We start from the raw sequence: 19,928 nt of genomic DNA on the forward strand, positions 1-19,928 counted from the left end.
ACTTCAGTAGGAGTGCCCTTACCATATGGCATCTTTTGCCCGAGTACTGGAAGATGACATCTTAGGTGTGTAAGTCAGCTTCCTGCAGTATTAATGGAAAAACTCAAAATGGAATACCAGACTTGGAGAGGACTGGGGCATTTAAATCTCTGAGCTTTTAGATTGTATGCAAGCCCAGGGGGGGTAGTTCTCTGTGACTGTTTCCATAAAGTGAAAGTGAAAATTGACTTACTACCAATGAAACATTTGGAAGTCTTTCATGGATATCACAGGGATGTCACCAGTAAACAATTCAACTTATGTTTTAAAAGTGTTGTAATGAAAATGGCTGCAAAAAAATTACTTCAGTAGCTAGATATGTTTTTCTTGCTGTTGGCAGGGAGGTGCACTTGTAGCTTATGAGCTACATATGGGAGTCAACTGAAGTACCCGAGACAGTCAAGGCAGCGTAGTTTGGGTGAATTAATGTACAGTTGGGGAGTGTTCTGTATCAAAATCAGATCATTTTGTGCTGTACAATACGCTTCAGTGCTGACATTAATTTGGCTAGGAACTTTGAAGAAGACTAATACAGTGGTGAGGAAGTGTATTGGAAAGAAACAGCTTTAGGAAAGGACAAAAATGTTAAGCTTTTTTGACTGGAAGCATCTATTGGCTGCCTCAGCTTGCTCTCCTATAAACCCTGAAGTTGAACTCCTGATTTCTGGACGTTGCCGTTACCTTCTTTGGCAGAAATAGCGGTGAAGTTTGTTGCTAAAACCTACTCAGCACAACTTCACCAAGGATGACCATTTGTTGTTAACAGTAACTTAGCACTAAGGTGGAAATTCTGCTGTAGAGTTAGGGGGTTTTCTCTGTGTTGATGAGTTACAAGTGTGACAACTGTAATAGGATTTTTTTTCCTCCAGTTTGTTTTCCTATAGAGTGGGTAACCTTAAACATGAATGTGAAGAACATTGTAAAGCCAGGAAACACTGAAATAAGGTTCTGTTACACAATCTTAAATCATTGTCATGCATTACTTTATCCATGGACATCCATCTCATTCAGTGCAGAGAATTGTTTTTTCCCTCCTGAGCAGTGATTTAATATTTTGTTTCCCTACCCATAATTATGTCCTCGTATTACTTAGAGTGCGTTGCTTAAGTACCGTTTTGAATATATAATTATTGTCTTATGAGCTTTTCCGTAATGCTTTGTTTGAGATCCTAAGTTTGGCACTTCAGCAGATCATATTTCAAAAAAACTCAAGTGAGACTTCAATGAAATTAAGATCACAATTAATGATCATCAGGAGAAAGTTTGGCTTAAGCAATCTGACCAGCATCACAGTGAATGGTGCAGTTGAAGGTGCAGGGACAACATACAGTTCTTCAAAAAAATGTTCAACTGCTTTAACAGTGTGAGGCTACCTTTTTACTGGCTGACTCCTGCTATGTTTGTTTGCATGTTTCTGAGCATCCTCAGTAAATGGGAAGGTATCTTACAAATATCCTACCAACCAGTCTTTCATTACAGATCTACAATTTATCCCTAAAGTATTGTGTGAACCAAGTGAAATATATAAATCCATCTGGAAAAATAGTCAGTGACCATATATTTAATGCTTATATTGTAATGGATATATCTGACATGACAAATTAAGGTTGCACAGGTAACCTGATTTGAAGAGTCTTGATTTTGAGTGCTTGACTTTGCAACCACTTTAAGGTAGCTTGTAACATTGTGCATATAGCAAGATAAGAAACCCTCAACTTGGTTATAGTGTTTTGGGACATACAGAAATACGTGCAAGTGCAGGGTCAACAAGTGTTTGTACAGTATTCTTGTGTTTATATAAAGTGACCTTAAAGAGACCTAAAACCTAGCCCATTGTATTTGCAAGATGTATATTCATCAGAAAGTCATGGTTTCTTTTCCTCAGTAATTCCAATGGTCTAACAAAAAACTTGTGTTCAGTATTTGTTCCAGGACCGTTGTCATGCGATACGTTGTTTTTACACCACTTCCTAAGAATCTCTGCCTGCTGCTGGTGGCTTAGATTGAAGGAAGAATGTAGTTTTGTAACTTGAATGTCTGAACACTTGGATTTTTGAGAGTGCAAGTTCTTACTCCTTTCATGGAACAACACTGTCAGGAATGACGTGCAGTACTTACTGTACCTCCTTTCTCTATCAGGTAGGCAGACAACACTTCTGCTCCTTTGTACATTAGTAAATATGATACTTTGCCCCGAGTTCTCTGACAAAAAAAAATTGCCTCATTTTAAAGCTAATTTTTTAGTTCTCATTTTGGGTCTTCCTTTGGTTTTTTCCTAGCTATTCAGTTAATGGCAATTATATAGAAGAGAAATTAGCTAACAATATCAAAGAAATACAGGGGGAGGGGTGTGTTGCTATGTGTCAGAGGTCAGACGGCATACCTGCTACCTGGTGGAACCACTTGAGAGCAGTAGTGAGAGCTGCTGGCACTGCAACGGTTGTAAGATAAAAGTTTCAGGTACGGGATTGCACCATGTTACCATTTCCTAGATTCTGTGTTGGCCAGAGTCAATAGCGTTGGGATTTTTAGCACAGCTCTTGCTGATGCTATTGATTCAGCAGCCAGTACAAACTCGAGGGAATAATAACATGGTGCAGTCCCGTACCTACCCGAAACTTGCGCAACCCTTTCTCTTCTCCAGCTAAAATTGTGTTTCAAAATACACCTACAACACAGTCTGCCCAAGCTATAAAAGATCTAGCGTGGGTACAGAAAGCAGAGTAACTAGTCTGCTTCCTTTCTTCCTTTGTATAAAATCGTGAGTGTAGTAAAATAGGTGATCGGTATGGGTGGCTTTGGTTGGTTGGTCCCTACCCTGTGGAGCCTTACTTTGTCCTTAGGATGTTCTCATCTCAGGATTAATAGATTATTTTGTGGAAGGTGGTGTTGCCTATCAGATCCCTGCCTCATTTTGTTGTTGAAACCCCGTAATGTAGAAAATGGCTAAAAAAGAAGAGTTTGAGGGTGAAAGTAGTTGAATGTTTATCTAGAGCATATTTTTGCTTATTTGTAGATCAGCCACAAAGTTACACGTAGTACTGAGCACTTAGAGCTGAGGGGCAGGAGCAGCAGTGCTTTGAGTGTGGGAAGGGCTCAATATTGCTAATGACCTTAAAAACCTGATACTTGGTCTCTCACGGAAGTCTGTAGGTACACCTGAGTTTCATTTTTTCATGCCTTTTTTTCCCCCATTCTAGAATGATGGCGATACTACACATTTAACTCAGAAAGCAGTGTTTGAAGAACCTAGACACTTTTGTAAAGAGCAATATGTAAAGGTTAACAAGAGACAGTTTTGTTAAGAACCAAGTTTAAATACTGCGCAACACATGAGTGAATAAGGCCAGGACTCTACATGAATGCAAAGCTAAATTCTGAGTGGCTGCTTTTTCACAGAGTATTTCCCATTGTGAGTATTGCTGGAAATATGTAGTGACATGAAACTAATACCAGAGTACACGTATAGAAGGAGTAAATTAAGCTTGCAGAGACTAATAACTTCTGTTAATTTTGAGGCTTTGGCTTGGCAATTGTAATGTTCTAAACATTACATCAGTACTAAGTGTAGTATTAGTATAATACTAATTAATACCAACTGAAGAATATACCAAGCATAGCATTTTTGTAGTTCTGTGAACAGTCTGTTATAGGCAGGCCTGTGTAAAGTCTGCATACATTGTTTCTTACCTGCTGGCTCTCATGTGCTTCACATCTGGGGTATTACCTGTGTTGCAGAGGGAAGAAACTGACACGCAGCAAGGTAGGTAGCCATGTACTGAAACATCATCATACTAGTAATCGGTTCTTTCTAGAAGATGGGTGCATTAGTTGAAGTAATCGGCTACAGCATAGCTCTATGCTATCTTGGCTCAATCTTGCCTTAAATGCCTTGCAGATAATCCTAGAGAACACCGCTTAGTCTGGAGCAGGTGCATATACTGTGTCAGTTTTGAAAAATACCTGTAAGATGGATAAATCTTCAGGTCCAGTAAAATCAAACACTTCTAGAACTACTTAATGACTGTTCCTATAAAAGTATAAATCCAATGTATAAAACCAATGTGGAAAACTTACCCATTTAATTTTCACCACTGTAACCTTTGTGGAAATCACTTTGCAATAAGTAAACCACTGTGATAGAAGAGGCTTGAAAAAACAAAGTAGCAGCTTTTTTTTAAATGTGTTTGTCTGTAAACAGTAATTTTGCAAGAATTGAGTAGGTAGTTGGTTTAGCAATGAAGCAGTGTCCTTGGGTCACCAACAGTAGGCATTGTGAAGACACAAGATTTGAGAGTTCTTAAGCCAAATGCATATGTGACAGCTGTAAAAAGTGATAGTTTTCGTAACAACATTAACTCGAAGGAGCACATACTGTAAAAAGTGATAGTTTTCGTAACAACATTAACTCGAAGGAGCACATACTGTAAAAAGTGATAGTTTTCGTAACAACATTAACTCGAAGGAGCATATACAAATATATACATTAAAACATTGATAGTGAATTGATGCTTTCTTGCTGGAAAAATGCTAAGAAACATGATCCAGCAATGCCTCCATACACTATTGACTTTACAATATTTTAAATTTTATTTGCACATTTGAAAATACAAACAAAAATATTAATGAGACTGAGTAAAGCTGAGGAAAAGGACAACACATGCCCATTAATCTAAACCAGACAGCTTTACTGCCACTAATCACATGATGTACAGTTGTATTTTCAGCTTGTACACAGCAGTATGTTAGAGCAACTTGATCTAACTTCTGCGCCTGTACACTTTACCAAAAAATCTGAAATTCCTGAAATCCGTGGTAAACGCAGCAAATTGAGAGTAAATCACCGTGGGCATTCTCATTTTTAAAGTGAAAGTGTCCTACGTGAAATCTGTCCTTAAATAGCAGTCAAAAGATCAGGCTTTGGTATGCAGTTGTTCTTGACGTGATTTTGAATACCTGTGTTGTCACGGATGGAAATCACAGATTAGAATATATCTGCTTTGGGTTCTTGTGTTGAATACAAGTGCTTTTCTGATAAAAGTGACGGGGTTTGAGCTTTATGAACTGTATCTCTTACTAAGTAGGTGCTCTTAAAGTATTTTCCATCATTTTGGATTTTCTTCTTTCAGTCCTGGTGCATGTGTTTTGGGATGTTGAAAGAACTAAAAAAAGTCTTCATTTTAGCACTTCAGTTTGATTAAGAAACTCTTACAATGTGTTTCAGTTTCGTCGAGTCTTTTGTGTTGTTTTGGCTGTCAATTAGAACCAGGGAGGTGCGCTGATGATTCTCTACTATTTCAGCAACACTGTCAAAGCGCTGGATAGAGAAAACAAAAATGAGTTAGTACTGGCTTCCTTTAATGCTCTAATATTGACAGTAATCACTGCATCATCTTTTTCTCTTTGCTTCTCCCACCACTGAAAAGAGTAAAGCTATGACTGTCACCAAGTGAGATGCCCTGCCTTTTAGTTAGAGCACTGATCCAGCTTTTAGTCCTAATCTGTCATAAACAGATTCAATTAGGACGATGGAAGATACCTGTGACCAGTTGCTGTCTCATCTCATGCTCCTTTCCATTTGTGATTGCCACCTGCACAAACTGAACCACAGAGGTTCTTAAATGGCGTATTAAACTGACGTTGTTTTCAGTTTACCTTAATATATACCAGGCTGCAGACTGTGGCAGTTAGGAAGCTGCCTCTATCTGTGGTTCAGCCACCTCAGAGGGAGGGTGATCTCCAGGAGTAATATGGTACAGACAGCCAATAAGAACTGTTTTAGTCATGCAATTTTAGTGTTTATCCAACACTAAATATCCAACACTGTAAATAAATATCCAAGATCTCCTAGGTCTGTTGCTTTTCCTTTTGGTCAGATACAGATTTTGGACTCTCTTTTTCTCTTGAGTTAATTTTTTTTTTTTTTTTTTTTTTGACCCTTTGTTGAAAGCCAGATGAGCCCCAGGGTATTATTCATTCTATAACCTCAAAACTGTTGCCTGGGAGGCAGATAATTAGTCTAAAGCAAGCTTACTTTCACATCCCTGAAAAGCCTACTCTGTGCAGTGATAACCAGTTTATATTGGTGTTTGGGTTCCAAGTTTTTGTTTGGCTGGTAGAGTAATTATCTCTGTGGTATAATAGCCAACCAGCAATTTTTGCACTCTGGAATTAGAGTTTAACATTTTCTTTATGTGAAAACAGGATTAAAAATAGTCATTCTCATTTTTGATAGAGGTTTTTGGGGGGGTTGTGTTTGTTTGGGTTTGGTTTTTTTGTTTTTGTTTTTTGAGTATGGCTGCTTTTCCTTTACATTCCAGGAAACTTAACTAGAGTCTTGGGTAGAAGGTGAATAGTGGACTATAAACAGCTGGAGAATTTATTTAGCAGCTGTAGCTCTGTTCCTGATACTTTAAAAACTGTCTTGAAAAGTTATGTTTTAAACTTGATCTGTGGTTTTAATTACTTACAGTACACAGGAGCTGATATTACATTTGCTTCTCTAGTTTGATAGATCAGTCATTAATTATATAAGGGTATACTTCTGTCTGGATACATGAAGAATCATTTTGGTCATACTGCAGTGTATCTTAATCCTTGATGAAAACTGTTAGGAAATAAAAAATCCCACATCATCTCACCTCTTCACCGCTTTTTTCTCTGCCCAGTGCATATTGTCTGGTTGATTCAATAAATCGTATAGGAATATTATATACTCTTCTGTTGTAAAACACAACTAGTGTGTATGGTTGCCGTGAATCCTGTCCAGAACTCTTTCTTATTAGAAAAGATCCATCCTAGGGACAGAAAAGTAGTAAGTGTATTCAGCTTTTTTAGCATAATATTTTAATCTATATTAGCATTAAACCCTTTTCTCCCATTAGAAAAACTATGCAGCAGGGGATAAGAAGCAGTATGTATTCCTGCTGTCTGATAGTAACTTACAAAAGGTGTCAGTTAAGGGTTACCTTTGCTGCTTCATGTTCTCTCTCAACCAGAGAAAGAAGAAATACACACACAGTGACAGCAGTCTTAGGAGTCCACAAGTTATAAGGAAATGAAATTACTGTCAGTGGCAATAGGTAGCAAGAAAACAGTGAGAGCTGGAGGTACTGTTTCTCCAGAGCTGTAAAAAGCACTCTTGATAAAAAGACAAGCACCTACAGCTTCTCACTGCAGGCCAGTGCTCAATAGCTAGCAGTGGCCTACACTGGTGATAACCCCAGCGTTCTGCCCCTTTATCCTGCTTTGTGGAGTTAGGCAAGAGTGGAAATGTACCTGATGCAAGGATGCAACTCTACATGTTACTGTTGCCTTCTGTGGCACTAGCTTTTCTACACGGAATAGCTGAGAGAACTCAAGTTCTCCAAATACCTAAACACATAGTGTTGCTGTTTCAAAATGCATAGCCGCATTAGCCTTTCCAAATAGTATGTTTTTACATGAGCATTAGACAGTGTTAGAGATAATGTAAAAATCACAGGGCTTTGCCTTGCATTTTAATGGATGCACGTGAGCCAGCAGACCTTCCTCAGCCTTGTAGTCTCGTAATAGCTTCCCCTGCAGTCCCCCAGTCCGAGTTACACTAATGCAACTTTTTGTCTTGGGATGGAAACCATAGTGAAGTAGTTTCACTGCAATAACTTCATGTTTGACAGTATTTGCATGGCACGGTATTCCAAGCCATTCAGAATACAAGTGATGTTCTTACAGTATTTCTGGTTGTATCATGATTTTTTTTTTATTTGAAGGTTTTGTTTTTTTTCATAAAATAGACATTCTTTAAAAGTGACCTACCTTGTTTGATCTGTACAATGCATCTTCTGCTGTTTTCCTGTCACAGGTAGCAGCATACCATGCTTTACTATGAACACCAGCATCCTAAAAAGAGAGAAACAGTGTTTCATCTATTAAAAAAATAACAATAATAATAAAGAATATGGCCTGCAGTGAAGTTGTTACTAAATGATGACAGCTGTGAAGAACTCAAACGCAGAAAACTTTAGAAAAGACAGAATTTAGAAAATTCTTGGCCATGTTGTCACTGTTTTTGTTGGATAGAGGTAGGACAAAGGAAAACTACTGTGTTGAAACAGTGGTAACAGATGTGTGATATATGACAGAAGAGAGAAAGATAACCCTGAGGAAAGTAGTCAGGTTCGACTGGAGGATTGTTCAGTATTTTTAAAGCAGGAAGCTATTCTAGTAGAATTTAAAGAGGGTATCCAGGAAATGATGAATAAATTTACCACAAACAATTGAAATGCTACTCAGCTGTGGGGTAGGCAATGAAACATCCAGATTTGGTAGAGCGTCTAAGCTTTGGGAATGAAGTTTCCCATATACTTCATGCTATTTTGTGAACACAATCATGATTGCCTCCATCTGGATAGCATGGAGGTGGGATGACCGCATCTTTTGCTCTTTTTTTTAATTTTGTTTAATTTTGTTATTAAATAAGAACAAATGGATGGACTCCTATAAAAAAGAGGAATAATTAATGTCTTTATTAATACAGCAGTTCAGCCCCCAGTGCTTTCACCTGAGACATGAAATAGGGATTCAGTTCCATTTCTATGCTGGACCAAGTCTGAATATATCCTTACCTTTGAACTAGTGCTCACGCATAAAACCGTATTTACTGTGGAGAAGGATTACATATGTGACAGAATACAGGAGCAGCTTGTATTTTGTAACATATCTCCTGGGTGCCTCGTTCCTGTATGTTATCCCCTGTGAACACCTCACCAAGATCATCCCTCTTCTCTCCATTCTGTTAAATGCTTGGCAGTGTTCTGTACAGCAAATGAACTTAACCCGTTTTTCCAGTGGAAGACATGGGACAAAGGACTTGACAGATGGGGGTGTAGGCGCAGACCCGAAGATACTAGGTAGAAAGTTTGGCACCCTAAAGATAGGTGGATTCTGTTTTAGAAGGTGAAAGCTCTCATAGCAAAGGAAGCGCAAAGACAAAAAGATACGAGGGGGTGATGGCAGTTGGGTGTGAGTGGTACAAGATTATAATTTGAATAAGAGAAGAAGTGGTAGAAAACTGGCTAGTGAGATGATGCAGGATTCAGTGTACATTTGGGGGCAGGAGTGGAGTTTAGGAGAGAGGGATGGGGGATTTTAGAGAAGTATTAAAAGAAATCATACTTAAGGGAAGGACAGGATGAGGGATTAGAAGCAACATGAGACCTATGCATTATCAGACTAGAAGATTAACTCACAGGTTATAAAACCAGCGATCATATAAAGTGAGCTCTTGCTGAGGAGGTCGATGCAAAAGCTAACTCAAGTGAGTGGAGAGGCTATAGAAATAGTCCTGAGAATATTTCCTAATACTTCTTGGTATTGACCTTCCTGGTCATTTGAACAGTTTTGCTCCAACTTTATAGTAATAAGCTTAATGATAAAATTAATTTCAAGTCCTTTATGTTCTTTACGGTTATATTATCTTTGTCATGTCAGACTTTAGAACATTTAAATATTAATTGGCTCTGCATAACAGAGCTTTTGTTTTGCATTCAACGGAACTATTTTTACCTTTTTAGTGATGGCTAGGCTAATAAGAATGGCTTCCTCCATTTTGTATTCTCCCTTCATCCAAAGTGAGAGTAAGGGGAATAACACTGAAATGAAGATAACTTTGCATTTGCTTAGATTATTCAAAACTTAACGTGGCAATGAAACAGAAAAAAAAATCTGTTATAAAACTGACAGCATTAACTTAATGAGATCTGTTTACAGTAGGACTGGGGAGAGACTAAAACACGTAGGGGGATGCATGACAGCACCCTCCTAGGGCAGCAGTGACTTTTCTGCTCAGTTCTTAAAACTTTGCTCACACCCCAAGTTGCAATAAATAGGGCAATATTCATAAAAGTGATTCTACCCTCTGCATCCTGCTCCATTGGGCCAGTCACCAGAGCATCCCTGTTTCCTCCTACAGATTTCTGGGATTTCTTAGCAAATCGCTTCAGTGCAGGCTAATGCTAATAACTGCAGATGGCTTCATTTTATCTGCTTGGTGCACATTATTTTTTTTTCAGAACACAGTATGTACAGTTGTAAGTTAGAAAAAAGTAGGCAATTAAAACCCCTTTATAGCCATCTATATTAATGACTAAAATACATCACCACAGATTTCCTTGTTTCAAATAATGTTGAAGTAGTATGAACTGGGGAGTCAGGAAGACCTGAAACTAAGAAGTTTCTTTGGGTTTTGTTTAAAGTGACTGGTAAAGTGCCAAGGTTTGGTATAATACTATTTACATGTTCGTGTACAACTTGTTAAACCTCTCCTATGCTATATGTTCTAAGCATTTTTTGTATGAATACTAACATTCAGATTATTTCTGCTACAGAAAATCTTCATTGCAAAATGTGACATGGATGCCTTCTACAAAAGGAGTATGATTTTTATTTAGAAAGGGGGTAGGCGGGGAAATACTACTTTGAAGTAAAGGACAGGAAGATTTCTGTAATGTAGTTTAGCTAATGTTATACCTGGTCTGCCATACTTGAAGTAGATGAAACGCTGCTGTGAGGGGAAGTACCCAGGGAACGGTTTGCAGCTTCTGGTACTTCTAGAAAAGAGAAAGAACATGTATAAGTTTCCAAAGTATGTATGTTATGCTGTGAGAAATTGATTTGTTACAAGGACTTTGGAAGACCTGGAAATGCTTGACCTTTAGTATCACTCAGGAAAGGTACCTACTGTAAATGGATGGGCCCTATTTAAGTGCCTGGGACACTTGCCTGCTCAAAAGAGGAGCCTTGCTTGTTAAGAGGAACAGCTGGGTTAACAACTTGGTTAACAACCTGAGCTGGACCTTAAAATGCAAGCACACACACACCTAAGTGAATCAATGTAGCAACATTGTAGCAACAGATAAAGAAAATGCAAGAATACAATGCAGAAAGCACTCAGTCCAGTGTAAGCAGTAGTCATATAGGTGAGGGAGTCAGGAAAATGAGTGTAGCTCAGAGATATTTTTTCAAGAAGTCTAGGCAGCTAAATAGAGAAGAACTACTAGGAAAGATTATGAAGCTAAAGTACTATGAAATTACATATTGTAATATGAAAGCATAGTAGAAAATAGCTATTAGGGCTGAAACACAGATGTTGAAGTGTTTAAGAAATTAGAAGGGAGATGGTTGAGTAGTGTTGCATAGTAATGATATGACAGAAATATGGGAAATAAGTATAATTGTTTTCCGGTTAAAACAGTCTTGGACAAAGATAGCATAGGTGTCTGCTATAGGTACTTGTGATCAGAGCTGGGTACAGATCAATGTCATTGTACTAGAGAATATGATTGTACAAAGTTAAGCGTTACTTATTCTGTTATCATGGGAGGTTTCATTTCCTGTTTGTGTTATTTACTGGGGGGAAAAAAATGGTACTAGGATTGTTAGCACTCACCTATTCCTGGACAGAATACTTTGCAGACTGCTTTATGAAATCTTCACTGATACAATTCTGATTTAGATTTTGGTTTCAGAAAGTGATAAGAATGTTATAGAGGAGGTCATACAGTGACTCAGAATTAAAAAATTCAATTGGATTGGAAAGCTTAAAGACGCCTGCATGAAGTAGATTTAGAACTTCTTTCATAGTAAAGATGCAGCTGTCTGGAAGCTGCATTCCATGTACAGGGCAGACATTGTAAGGAACAGTTCCAGCTCTCAATGAATGCATAATCACATAAAGGCGGCTATTCAATATTAAGAATATTGTTTTTTCTGTCAATTTTGACTGACCAGCTGGAAAAGCTACAGCTGAAAAGTGAGTTGTGTGAATAACAAAGGCAGGTGTAGGGTCCTGCACCTAGGAAGGAATTGCCCCATGCACCATACAGGCTGGGGGCTGACTGCTGGAAGGCAGCTCTGCAGAGAAGGACCTGGGAGTCCTGGTGGGCAGCCAGTTGCCTGCAAGCCAGCAGTGTGCCCTGGTGGCCAGTGGGACCCTGGGGTGCCTTAGAAGCATGGCCAGCAGGTCAAGGGAGGTGATCCTCCCACTCTACTCCGCCCTGGGGAGGCCACATCTGGAGTCCTGGGTCCAGTTCTGGGCTCCCAGTCCAAGAGAGACAGGGAACCACTGGAGAGGGTCCAGCAGAGGACTGTAAAGATGATGAGGGGACTGGAGCATCCCCCTTATGACGAAAGGCTGACAGAATGCCTGTTTAGCCTGGAGAAGACTGAGAGGGGATCTTATCACTGTATACAAATATCTTAAAGTGTCAAGAGGATGGGGCCAGACTCTTTTCAGTGGAGCCCAGCGACAGGACAAGGGGCAATGGGCCAAACTGAAACACACTTAAGTTCCATCTGACTATGAGGAAAAAGTTCTCTGAGGGTGACCGAGCCCTGGGACAGGCTGCCCAGAGAGGCTGTGGCGTCTCCTTCTGTGGAGACACTGACAACCCGCCTGGACGTGACTGTGTGCAGCCTGCTGTGGGTGAACCTGCTTTAGCATGAGGTTTGACTAGATTATCTCCAGAGGTCCCTTCCAACCCTGACCACTCTGTGTGATTCTGTGATAAAGTAAGAATTGCCAGAAGTCAGGCTGAATTAGACTCTGCAAAAGGAAATTAAAGTAAGTAAGAAGAGGTTCCTTAGTTGTGTAAAAGGAAAGAGAAATGGGGCTGTCTGCAGTAAGAATTTTACTGATTTTAAAGATAATCTAGGTATTAAACCAGTGGTAATTCTGGTACAGAAATAGAAATTTCTGCAGCCAAATGGGAAGCAAAGCTCAAATAGTTTAGTACAGTTGAACTGGTGGGCCCAGATAATCTTTCCAGAAATTTAAAAACTGACACATGAAATTACAGGGCTGGTAACAATTACTTTAAATAAATGTCAAGTGATGGTGGTACCGTATGATTAAAGAATTCCAAACAGAATTGCTATAAAGTGGAAAAAGTGACCTCAGCAACTACAGGCCTTTTTGCCTGACTCCACAGAACACAAGGCCCTAGGAGAGAATGTGAAGGAAAGAACATTAAGGTTTGGAGGTAAAGGTACAACTAGCAAGCAAAAAAATCTCAAATTTACCCAAGTAGATAAAATGTTATAGCTCTTTCTCAAAATAGTAGAGTTCCGTAAAGGGGGAATATGGTGCTGTACTTACTCGAGTTCAGTAGAGCATTTGATACTGCGACACAGGGGAAATTAGTACTTTTTGTGAAGAAGATGAAAATTAGCACTAAGCTTGTGTGGTGACAAGGAAGAGATGGCAGGTTATGCTGAAGGTACATTAGTAATTGGGACCAATTGCATCTGTGATTAAGTAGTTACTGGACCTGGCACAGAAAAAGAGTGTGTTAAAGGAAGTTTACTAATCAGAGCATCATTTAGCACCAGATGACAGTGAAGAATAGTTACACTTTAGAGATTAGTAAGAATTCATGCTACAAGTTGAAGCACATCAGTTGTGCGACAGTAGCAGACAAACTTGAAAGCATCAGTCTATTGCATGAATAATGAACCATTATTATAGTTCCATGGTATAGGAGATATAATTGCAGCACACATCAAGCAAACATTTCCAGGAAAGAGAGAGAAGTACTAATAACAGCTTATAAATTTAAGCTACACCACATACAGATTTCTGTGCAGTTGTCATGATCCATTTACAGTGTGAAAGATAACGTTCTGACTAAAATATGTGCAGAAAAAGGCTTGTAGGAAGGTCAGACAATTATCTGCTAATGAAACTAGAAGAACGTTAGACTAATTTACCCTTCTGCGTGAAGAGAGTTCATATACATATTACCGGATTTGTTTTTAACTGTGAACTGAAACAAAGATCCTCTTTGAAAGTATTACTTCAAGGAGAGCTTTAGTGTTTGCCATTATAAGAATACCTTCCCCCCCCCCCCCCCCCCCCCTCCCCCCCCCCAGTAGAGATGCTGGATGCAATAATAATCTGTCTGGCTTCTAGGCAATAGAAGCCTGGAACAGCCCAGAAATGTCATATTTAGGGTTCTTCTGTAGCAAGGAAGATTGATGGAGACTTTATTATGATGGGAACTGACCCAAACTACCTTTGGTAGAAATTTCCAGTAGTCACAAATGGGAATGAAGCACCCAATTTCCATTGATTTATACAATAACCCTGACATACTCCCTTGCTTTTACTAGCTGAGCTAAGCTCCTGGACACTTGATCTCCTCTTTGTAATGCACTACAGAGACAAATGTTCATTCTGAACTAATGAATATGCATGGCATCTTGAAATAATCTTAATTCGAAGATTGATTTGAAATTAGACGTTAATCACATTTTAATTCAAAAATCTGAATTGTACTTACTTGGCAGAATTGAGGACTTCTGGAGCAAAGACCTGAAATAAATATCAAAAGATTATGAAAGGTTTGAGGAGATCTACTCAGTTCTGAAAATACTGTGTATTTGAAGCATGCAGTGATAGAATGTGTTCCATCTCACCTAACTGTTCATTCAGAAATAAGGGCCAGATACAGGTATTAAAAAAAAAATAAATCATATCCCACTAATACTGACAACTAGGAATTTAAACATATGGTTTAAATCTCCACCACTTAATTACAGATTATATCCTCCCATGCTTTTTGGTGGTGACTCTAGTATTTGGATACATTTGCCTTGTTTTATTTTTTGCTACTGTGAGGCTTCAAGAAAAGTGACTTTCAAAAAGCAACAGAAGGTTACAGAGAAAACAGTGCTTCCCTTTGAACTTCTCACAGCTGTGTTCAGACCGAGCTGTAGAAGCTGCTGCACTGAAATATTCAAAAGATGATGAAAAAGGATTTTACTTTTGGATACTTGGAAGGGGTGGAAGTGGAAGCTCTTGGCTGGAACCTCGTCGTCGTTCTGCTGCTGTCGGTTTTTCTGTAGCTTGGGAAAACAAATTGTAGAGTCAAGACTTCTTCAGAAATATACTGTCCCAGATAAGATAGTCCCAGTCATTGAGGGAGGGTTTCTTTAATTATTAGAACTTTTGGGGTTTTTCCCTTACATGGCAACTTGCCACCCTGCTGCTTTGTTAGCTAGTGGCACACCACCAAATTTCTAGGCAGATAGCTGCGCTGTCACTGCCTTCAGGAGCTCAGTGGGAAACCTGCCTTCTGAGAGGCGAGCTGTGTGACACGGGGGAGGACAGTGGGGCAGGCTGCCTACACGAGCTCAGCTGGAGGAGTGCGGCTGGCTGGCTGCGTCTGACCCTCTGTCAGACAGCAGCTCCTGCTGCGCTTTTGCCTGGAGGAGCTGCCGCCTTGCACGGAGCCCAGACGCATTTTCTGCCTGTGCAAGGGACTGGCTCTTGCTAGGAGTTGGCTCCGCATCAGCTGATTCTGGTGGAGTTCAGAATGTTACATTCGTGCTTTTCCTCCCTTCCCCCTTCTCCACTTTGAGGACTATATGGCACATTGCTGGTCCATTATGTCGTACGTTACCCTGCCAGTAACCTCAATAGTTTTACTGTGACTGCTTTTAGAGAACAATGATACTCAGCGCAACTAAGGCTGGCCAGATCCAGTTTGAAACTGCTAAAACCAAACTCCCTCAAAAACCTAGTATAATTTGAATGTGGTGTTGTTTGTTTTGTGGTTTTAATAAAAAGAAAATAAAGTAAAAGAATGTCAGCTTTTTAACAGCAGTGGAGATAATTTACCTTCATTTGCAGACAAGGCCTCTCTGGAAGGTAAACATGGCTTCTGCAATAGAACAGAAGGAAACCAGATACTCAATGGCATGTCACTTGTACAGAAAAAGTTTATCATCATTTACTTTTTGTGAACTAGTTTACATTTACAATTGACAGCATCTGGGAGGGATTATAAGGTAGGGACATGGCCATCCTGTAAAGGGCCTCTAGTTGTATGACCTTGAAGCTCGGGATTTTGCAAAGTAGATTTGGAAAGAATCCCAGTGTGTGTGTATAAATAGATGGATAAAAGTAAAATCTAAAGATGTGTGCTTTTTTTTTTTTCTTCACTCCCATCAGTAAGTTTATGGTGTAACAAATGGTTTGTTGTTATCTCAAGTCCAAAACTGAAGAGTCCATTCCAAATACTTGCAAATCAAAATTTTAACATTTTCATCTTTGTCAAACTATGCTCACAAATGCCTGAACACATTTCTTGTTACTGAAAGTTAAACTGTCAGTTTAGCTCACAGTAAAAACTCACCCAACCTTCCAGGTTTTTTTTTCATTTTGAAAAAATGCTAATAAACTGTCAGTTTTGAAACATTTTTCAAATTAATGTCTTTGAAAATTTCAGCCAGTTCTCTCACTTTCTCCCACAAGAGGTTGAGATATTTTTCTAATGATTAAATACTTACTGAAAGACCTCTGACAAATTCTGGTAAAATCCCTCATTTTTCTTGAGCTGTCTCTCTTAGACTAAATCCATGTATGCAGCCCTGTTTTTCAGGGAATACTTCTGAATGGCCTGTGTTCCCATTTATTTCTCATTTTATTAATTACTGTGTTTATTGTTACATCCTGGAGTACTGAATCCAGACATCCCTTTAACCAACATATTGTTCTACTTGAGCTTTCTCACTGCTGCTTAGTTCACATAACAGCACCCAAGTATTTCCTTTCTTTATAACTCTTCTCTATTCTTTTTATGTATTTATGTTATACCAAAAGCCACGATAAAATTTTTACAGTAAATTAAAAGTCACCTGTAAAATTAGCATTTGATTATGCAATTACAAGTCAACTTACTGGTGAATTTACTGCATTAGAAGTTTTCTTTCTGCAGATTGGAGGAAAAAAGAAAAAAAGAGCATCATTACTTAGCAGACACGTGAATTCATTTAGCAACTAAGCATCAGGTTTCATTGATTCCCAAGATACTTCTGGCCAAGATGGGATGCATCTCCTTATTCGATAGCTGTAGCAGCTGAGTGGGGAGGAATAAGGGTATCAGGTGTAATGTGGGTACTCAGGAAAGGTACTCAATTTGCAAGGAGGCTACACTCTGTATTGGTACTTATGACGACAGCTTGGGTGTGGCAGAAGAGTTTTAATGAAAACTACAACCTTCTGGATTTATAGGCATGCACACGCTATTGCTGCGGTATGTGACTAAATTAAGCAAGCTGGCCAGCATCTGCCATCAGTGGCAGAAAGTGCAGGGCCATGCCACTGGCAAACAAACAGTATTCCTCCAGAAGTAAAGAAATAGCAGCTTGCCTTTACCTAGTCAGGATATCTTTCAGGAACAGCAATAAAAATTACTTCCACACAGGCAAGGACAGGAGTTAGCTCCTAATAAACCTACCTATTAACCCCATCCCCATCAAAGTAGTACTTTTTTTTTTTTTACTCACAGGCCCCTTGGTAATGGAGATGGAACTACTCCAGCAGGAAATCTGGATTCTTGTGTGTTGGAGCTATGATCTAGAAATGCAAATGATGCATTTAGTGTGCAGTATTAACTCTATCTGAACAGTGGATTTTTCTCACTGCCATTTAAGTGTTAATGTAATAAAAAATACCCATTGGTTTAATTTTTGTCTTAACACATTTTCACTCTGATTACTAGAAAACAGTTCAGTAACATTTCTTGCTTATTGCTGACTGTTACAAATAAAATTTATACTGACGCATTCCACTATATGCTATATTAAGGTCACCAGCAAATCCCTCTCATATTGCCATGTTTTCAGTAAAGAATACTTACTTTCATCATTATTGTTTACTTCATGGTCCTGTAATGGAAAAATGTTAGGTTTTATAAGAAGCAATTAAAAAATTAATTATTATTAGCTGGTAAGTGCATAAATAATCTGGTCTTGTTAATCTGTAGTAATGTTTAAGGAAATATTTGTAGAGAATGCATATAATAGCCAGAATATTTTTCATCAGCTTTTATGATGGTGCTTGAAAAATTCTAGCAAACATCAGTTTAATTTTGAGATGGCTTGTAGGACTGAGAAAATTGGCCCTGATTTTTGCAGTGAGACTTTTTGGTTCATGTTTCATTTCTGAGCTGGAAAGCAGAAATTTTGCAGCAGATTTGAATATACTAAAGAACACATCTTCCACTGAAAGGAGGATACTGAGCAGACTGTCTTTTCACCACGCTAGAATTGAAGCAATCCAACTAATTTCCTGGCTTCTTTTGGAAATGCTTTCTTTTGACTCCCACTTCGTGTCTTTTAGGGAATCAGACTCCATATGGTAAGTACCTTTCAAAGAGGCACCAGTTATTAATTTGTCCATCTTCATCCACCAGATTAATGGCTTTTCACTAATGTTGGTCACAAATGCATCCATTCTCTGGTTGGAGAGGTGAAATCCATCATCCAACAGTTGAGGTAGTGAGATGTGGAGAATTTTTCTCCCAGTCAGCCTTTGAGAGGAACAAGGGTTACAGTTGTGTTTAGTGCTCGTGTTGGGAATGGATTGAATGGGAGCAGTTAACAGATGTTTCAGTTATTGTTTTGCTTTGTCAGTGTGCATTGTCAGGGATGGAAAGGCACAGCACAGGACTGGACAAACATGCTCATTACCATTTTTTTGTTTAAAACTGTAAACGCTAGCCACTTAGACAACAAGCAGAGATCCAAAAATTTGGACTACACTGGGTAATTCTTTCCTAGGCGGACTCTTGTGCCAAACTGGGCAAGTGCAAGTACACAGGAGCTGAATACACCCATTGTACAGATGAGTGTGTGTTCGGGAACTCCATCTTTGGTGATACAACTAACTCGGTGTGTGGCCACAGCAAAACGATAGTCTCTCTTGATTCTCTGCAAAGCTAGAAAAATATCCATCTCAGAGGTAAGCTCTAAGAATGAATTAATAGAGAGGTTTCAGCTGCAGTATGGCACTTGAGCCTGTTCTGAAGTCGGAAGATTCTTTTTAGTGCTGATCAGAGACTGAAATTTCCGTCCGACATTCCCCCTTCAGAAGGATTTTTTTCTGATCTTACATTGGTAAGAAAAGCTGAGAAATCAAACCATTTCATAAAGTGGAGTTAGCACCACTCAGGAATTGTTCAGCATCTTACAGTATACAGATCTAAATTGCAAGAACATTATGATGAGGTGAAAGGGAAACTAAAATGCTGCTGCTGTTGTATGTAGAAGTGTGCAAACTCTCCACCCTGCCCAAAATACTGAGTCTATCTAGAAAGTTAAGGATTGAAAGTAAGACTATAAGATGTTCTTATACCACCTGCATTATGTTAGTGTAACATCTAATGCTATGGTAGGACCCCAAATTCCTAATTTTAAGTATCTAATTTCTCTATGTAGTTATTGGTAGGCTGATTATTTCTTAAGGACAACTCAGAGCATTGGGCTGGGACAGAGTTTGGTGCACATAGCTTTTGGCACAGATGTTGATGCAGTTACCATCACCCTGTTTCTTGGTAGTCTGCTCCTCATGCACACTCTCTTTTGTGCTGGCACAACTGTTAGTAGAGCCGTGGTGCAGAAGAATTTAGGGAACCAATCTGGCTCGAAAATAACCTTTCCTGCATTTGCTTTTTCCCATTTGCTGCAGTTAGACAAGTTTTCAAGTAGTTTGCTTCAGAAAACCTTTGTTCCAGCACAGTGGAAGGGACAGACTGGGGACAAGAGTAGAGGAAGAGGTATGACTTAAACACAACCTTAGAAACTCGAAGCTTGTAATTACTCCTTCATGGACTGCATTTTCTGGTGATACTGGTTACTCAGACTACCCAGTCTGACAATTTAGAAGGATTCCATTTTCAGAAAGTATTAATCATTCATCATCAGAGAGGAATGAGGCTCAAGGATAGTGCTTCAGATTGGGCAAAATTGCCCATTGCTACTGAAAGTTAGGTCCTGGAGTTCAGCTGCATTTTTCAGTCCAAGAAATTATTTTTGTGGACTGACATATATATCTCTTAAAACATTTT

At 39.0% G+C, this 19,928-nt stretch overlaps 1 protein-coding gene and 1 long non-coding RNA gene across 7 annotated transcripts in view; both read right to left on the reverse strand.

The window, feature by feature from the left end:
- Positions 1-3,259: 3,259 nt before the first annotated feature.
- Positions 3,260-4,408, reverse strand: LOC129785029 (uncharacterized). Its single transcript, XR_008748444.1, has 2 exons — positions 4,117-4,408; positions 3,260-4,002 (listed from the first exon to the last, which is right to left on the reverse strand). It is a non-coding gene; the product is annotated as an uncharacterized LOC129785029 (long non-coding RNA).
- Positions 4,409-4,605: 197 nt separating this feature from the next.
- The window catches only part of BLNK (B cell linker), a 100,369-nt gene continuing 85,046 nt past the window's right edge, over positions 4,606-19,928 (reverse strand). For 5 of the 6 annotated variants that reach the window (XM_027788834.2, XM_027788833.2, XM_027788837.2 and 2 more), the window contains 10 exons: positions 17,721-17,748; positions 17,368-17,437; positions 16,760-16,790; positions 15,698-15,740; positions 14,841-14,922; positions 14,358-14,389; positions 10,549-10,628; positions 7,837-7,920; positions 6,681-6,836; positions 4,606-5,356 (listed from right to left, as the gene is read on the reverse strand). In XM_027788834.2, coding sequence (XP_027644635.2) covers positions 5,237-5,356; positions 6,681-6,836; positions 7,837-7,920; positions 10,549-10,628; positions 14,358-14,389; positions 14,841-14,922; positions 15,698-15,740; positions 16,760-16,790; positions 17,368-17,437; positions 17,721-17,748 — 726 coding nt within the window. In that variant the 3' untranslated portion in view covers positions 4,606-5,236. The remainder of the gene's footprint in view (positions 5,357-6,680; positions 6,837-7,836; positions 7,921-10,548; positions 10,629-14,357; positions 14,390-14,840; positions 14,923-15,697; positions 15,741-16,759; positions 16,791-17,367; positions 17,438-17,720; positions 17,749-19,928) is intronic. The other variant, XM_005238998.4, reaches the window with a different exon arrangement.

Source organism: Falco peregrinus, chromosome 1 (genome assembly GCF_023634155.1).
Source record: "Falco peregrinus isolate bFalPer1 chromosome 1, bFalPer1.pri, whole genome shotgun sequence".
Lineage (NCBI taxonomy): Eukaryota > Metazoa > Chordata > Aves > Falconiformes > Falconidae > Falco > Falco peregrinus.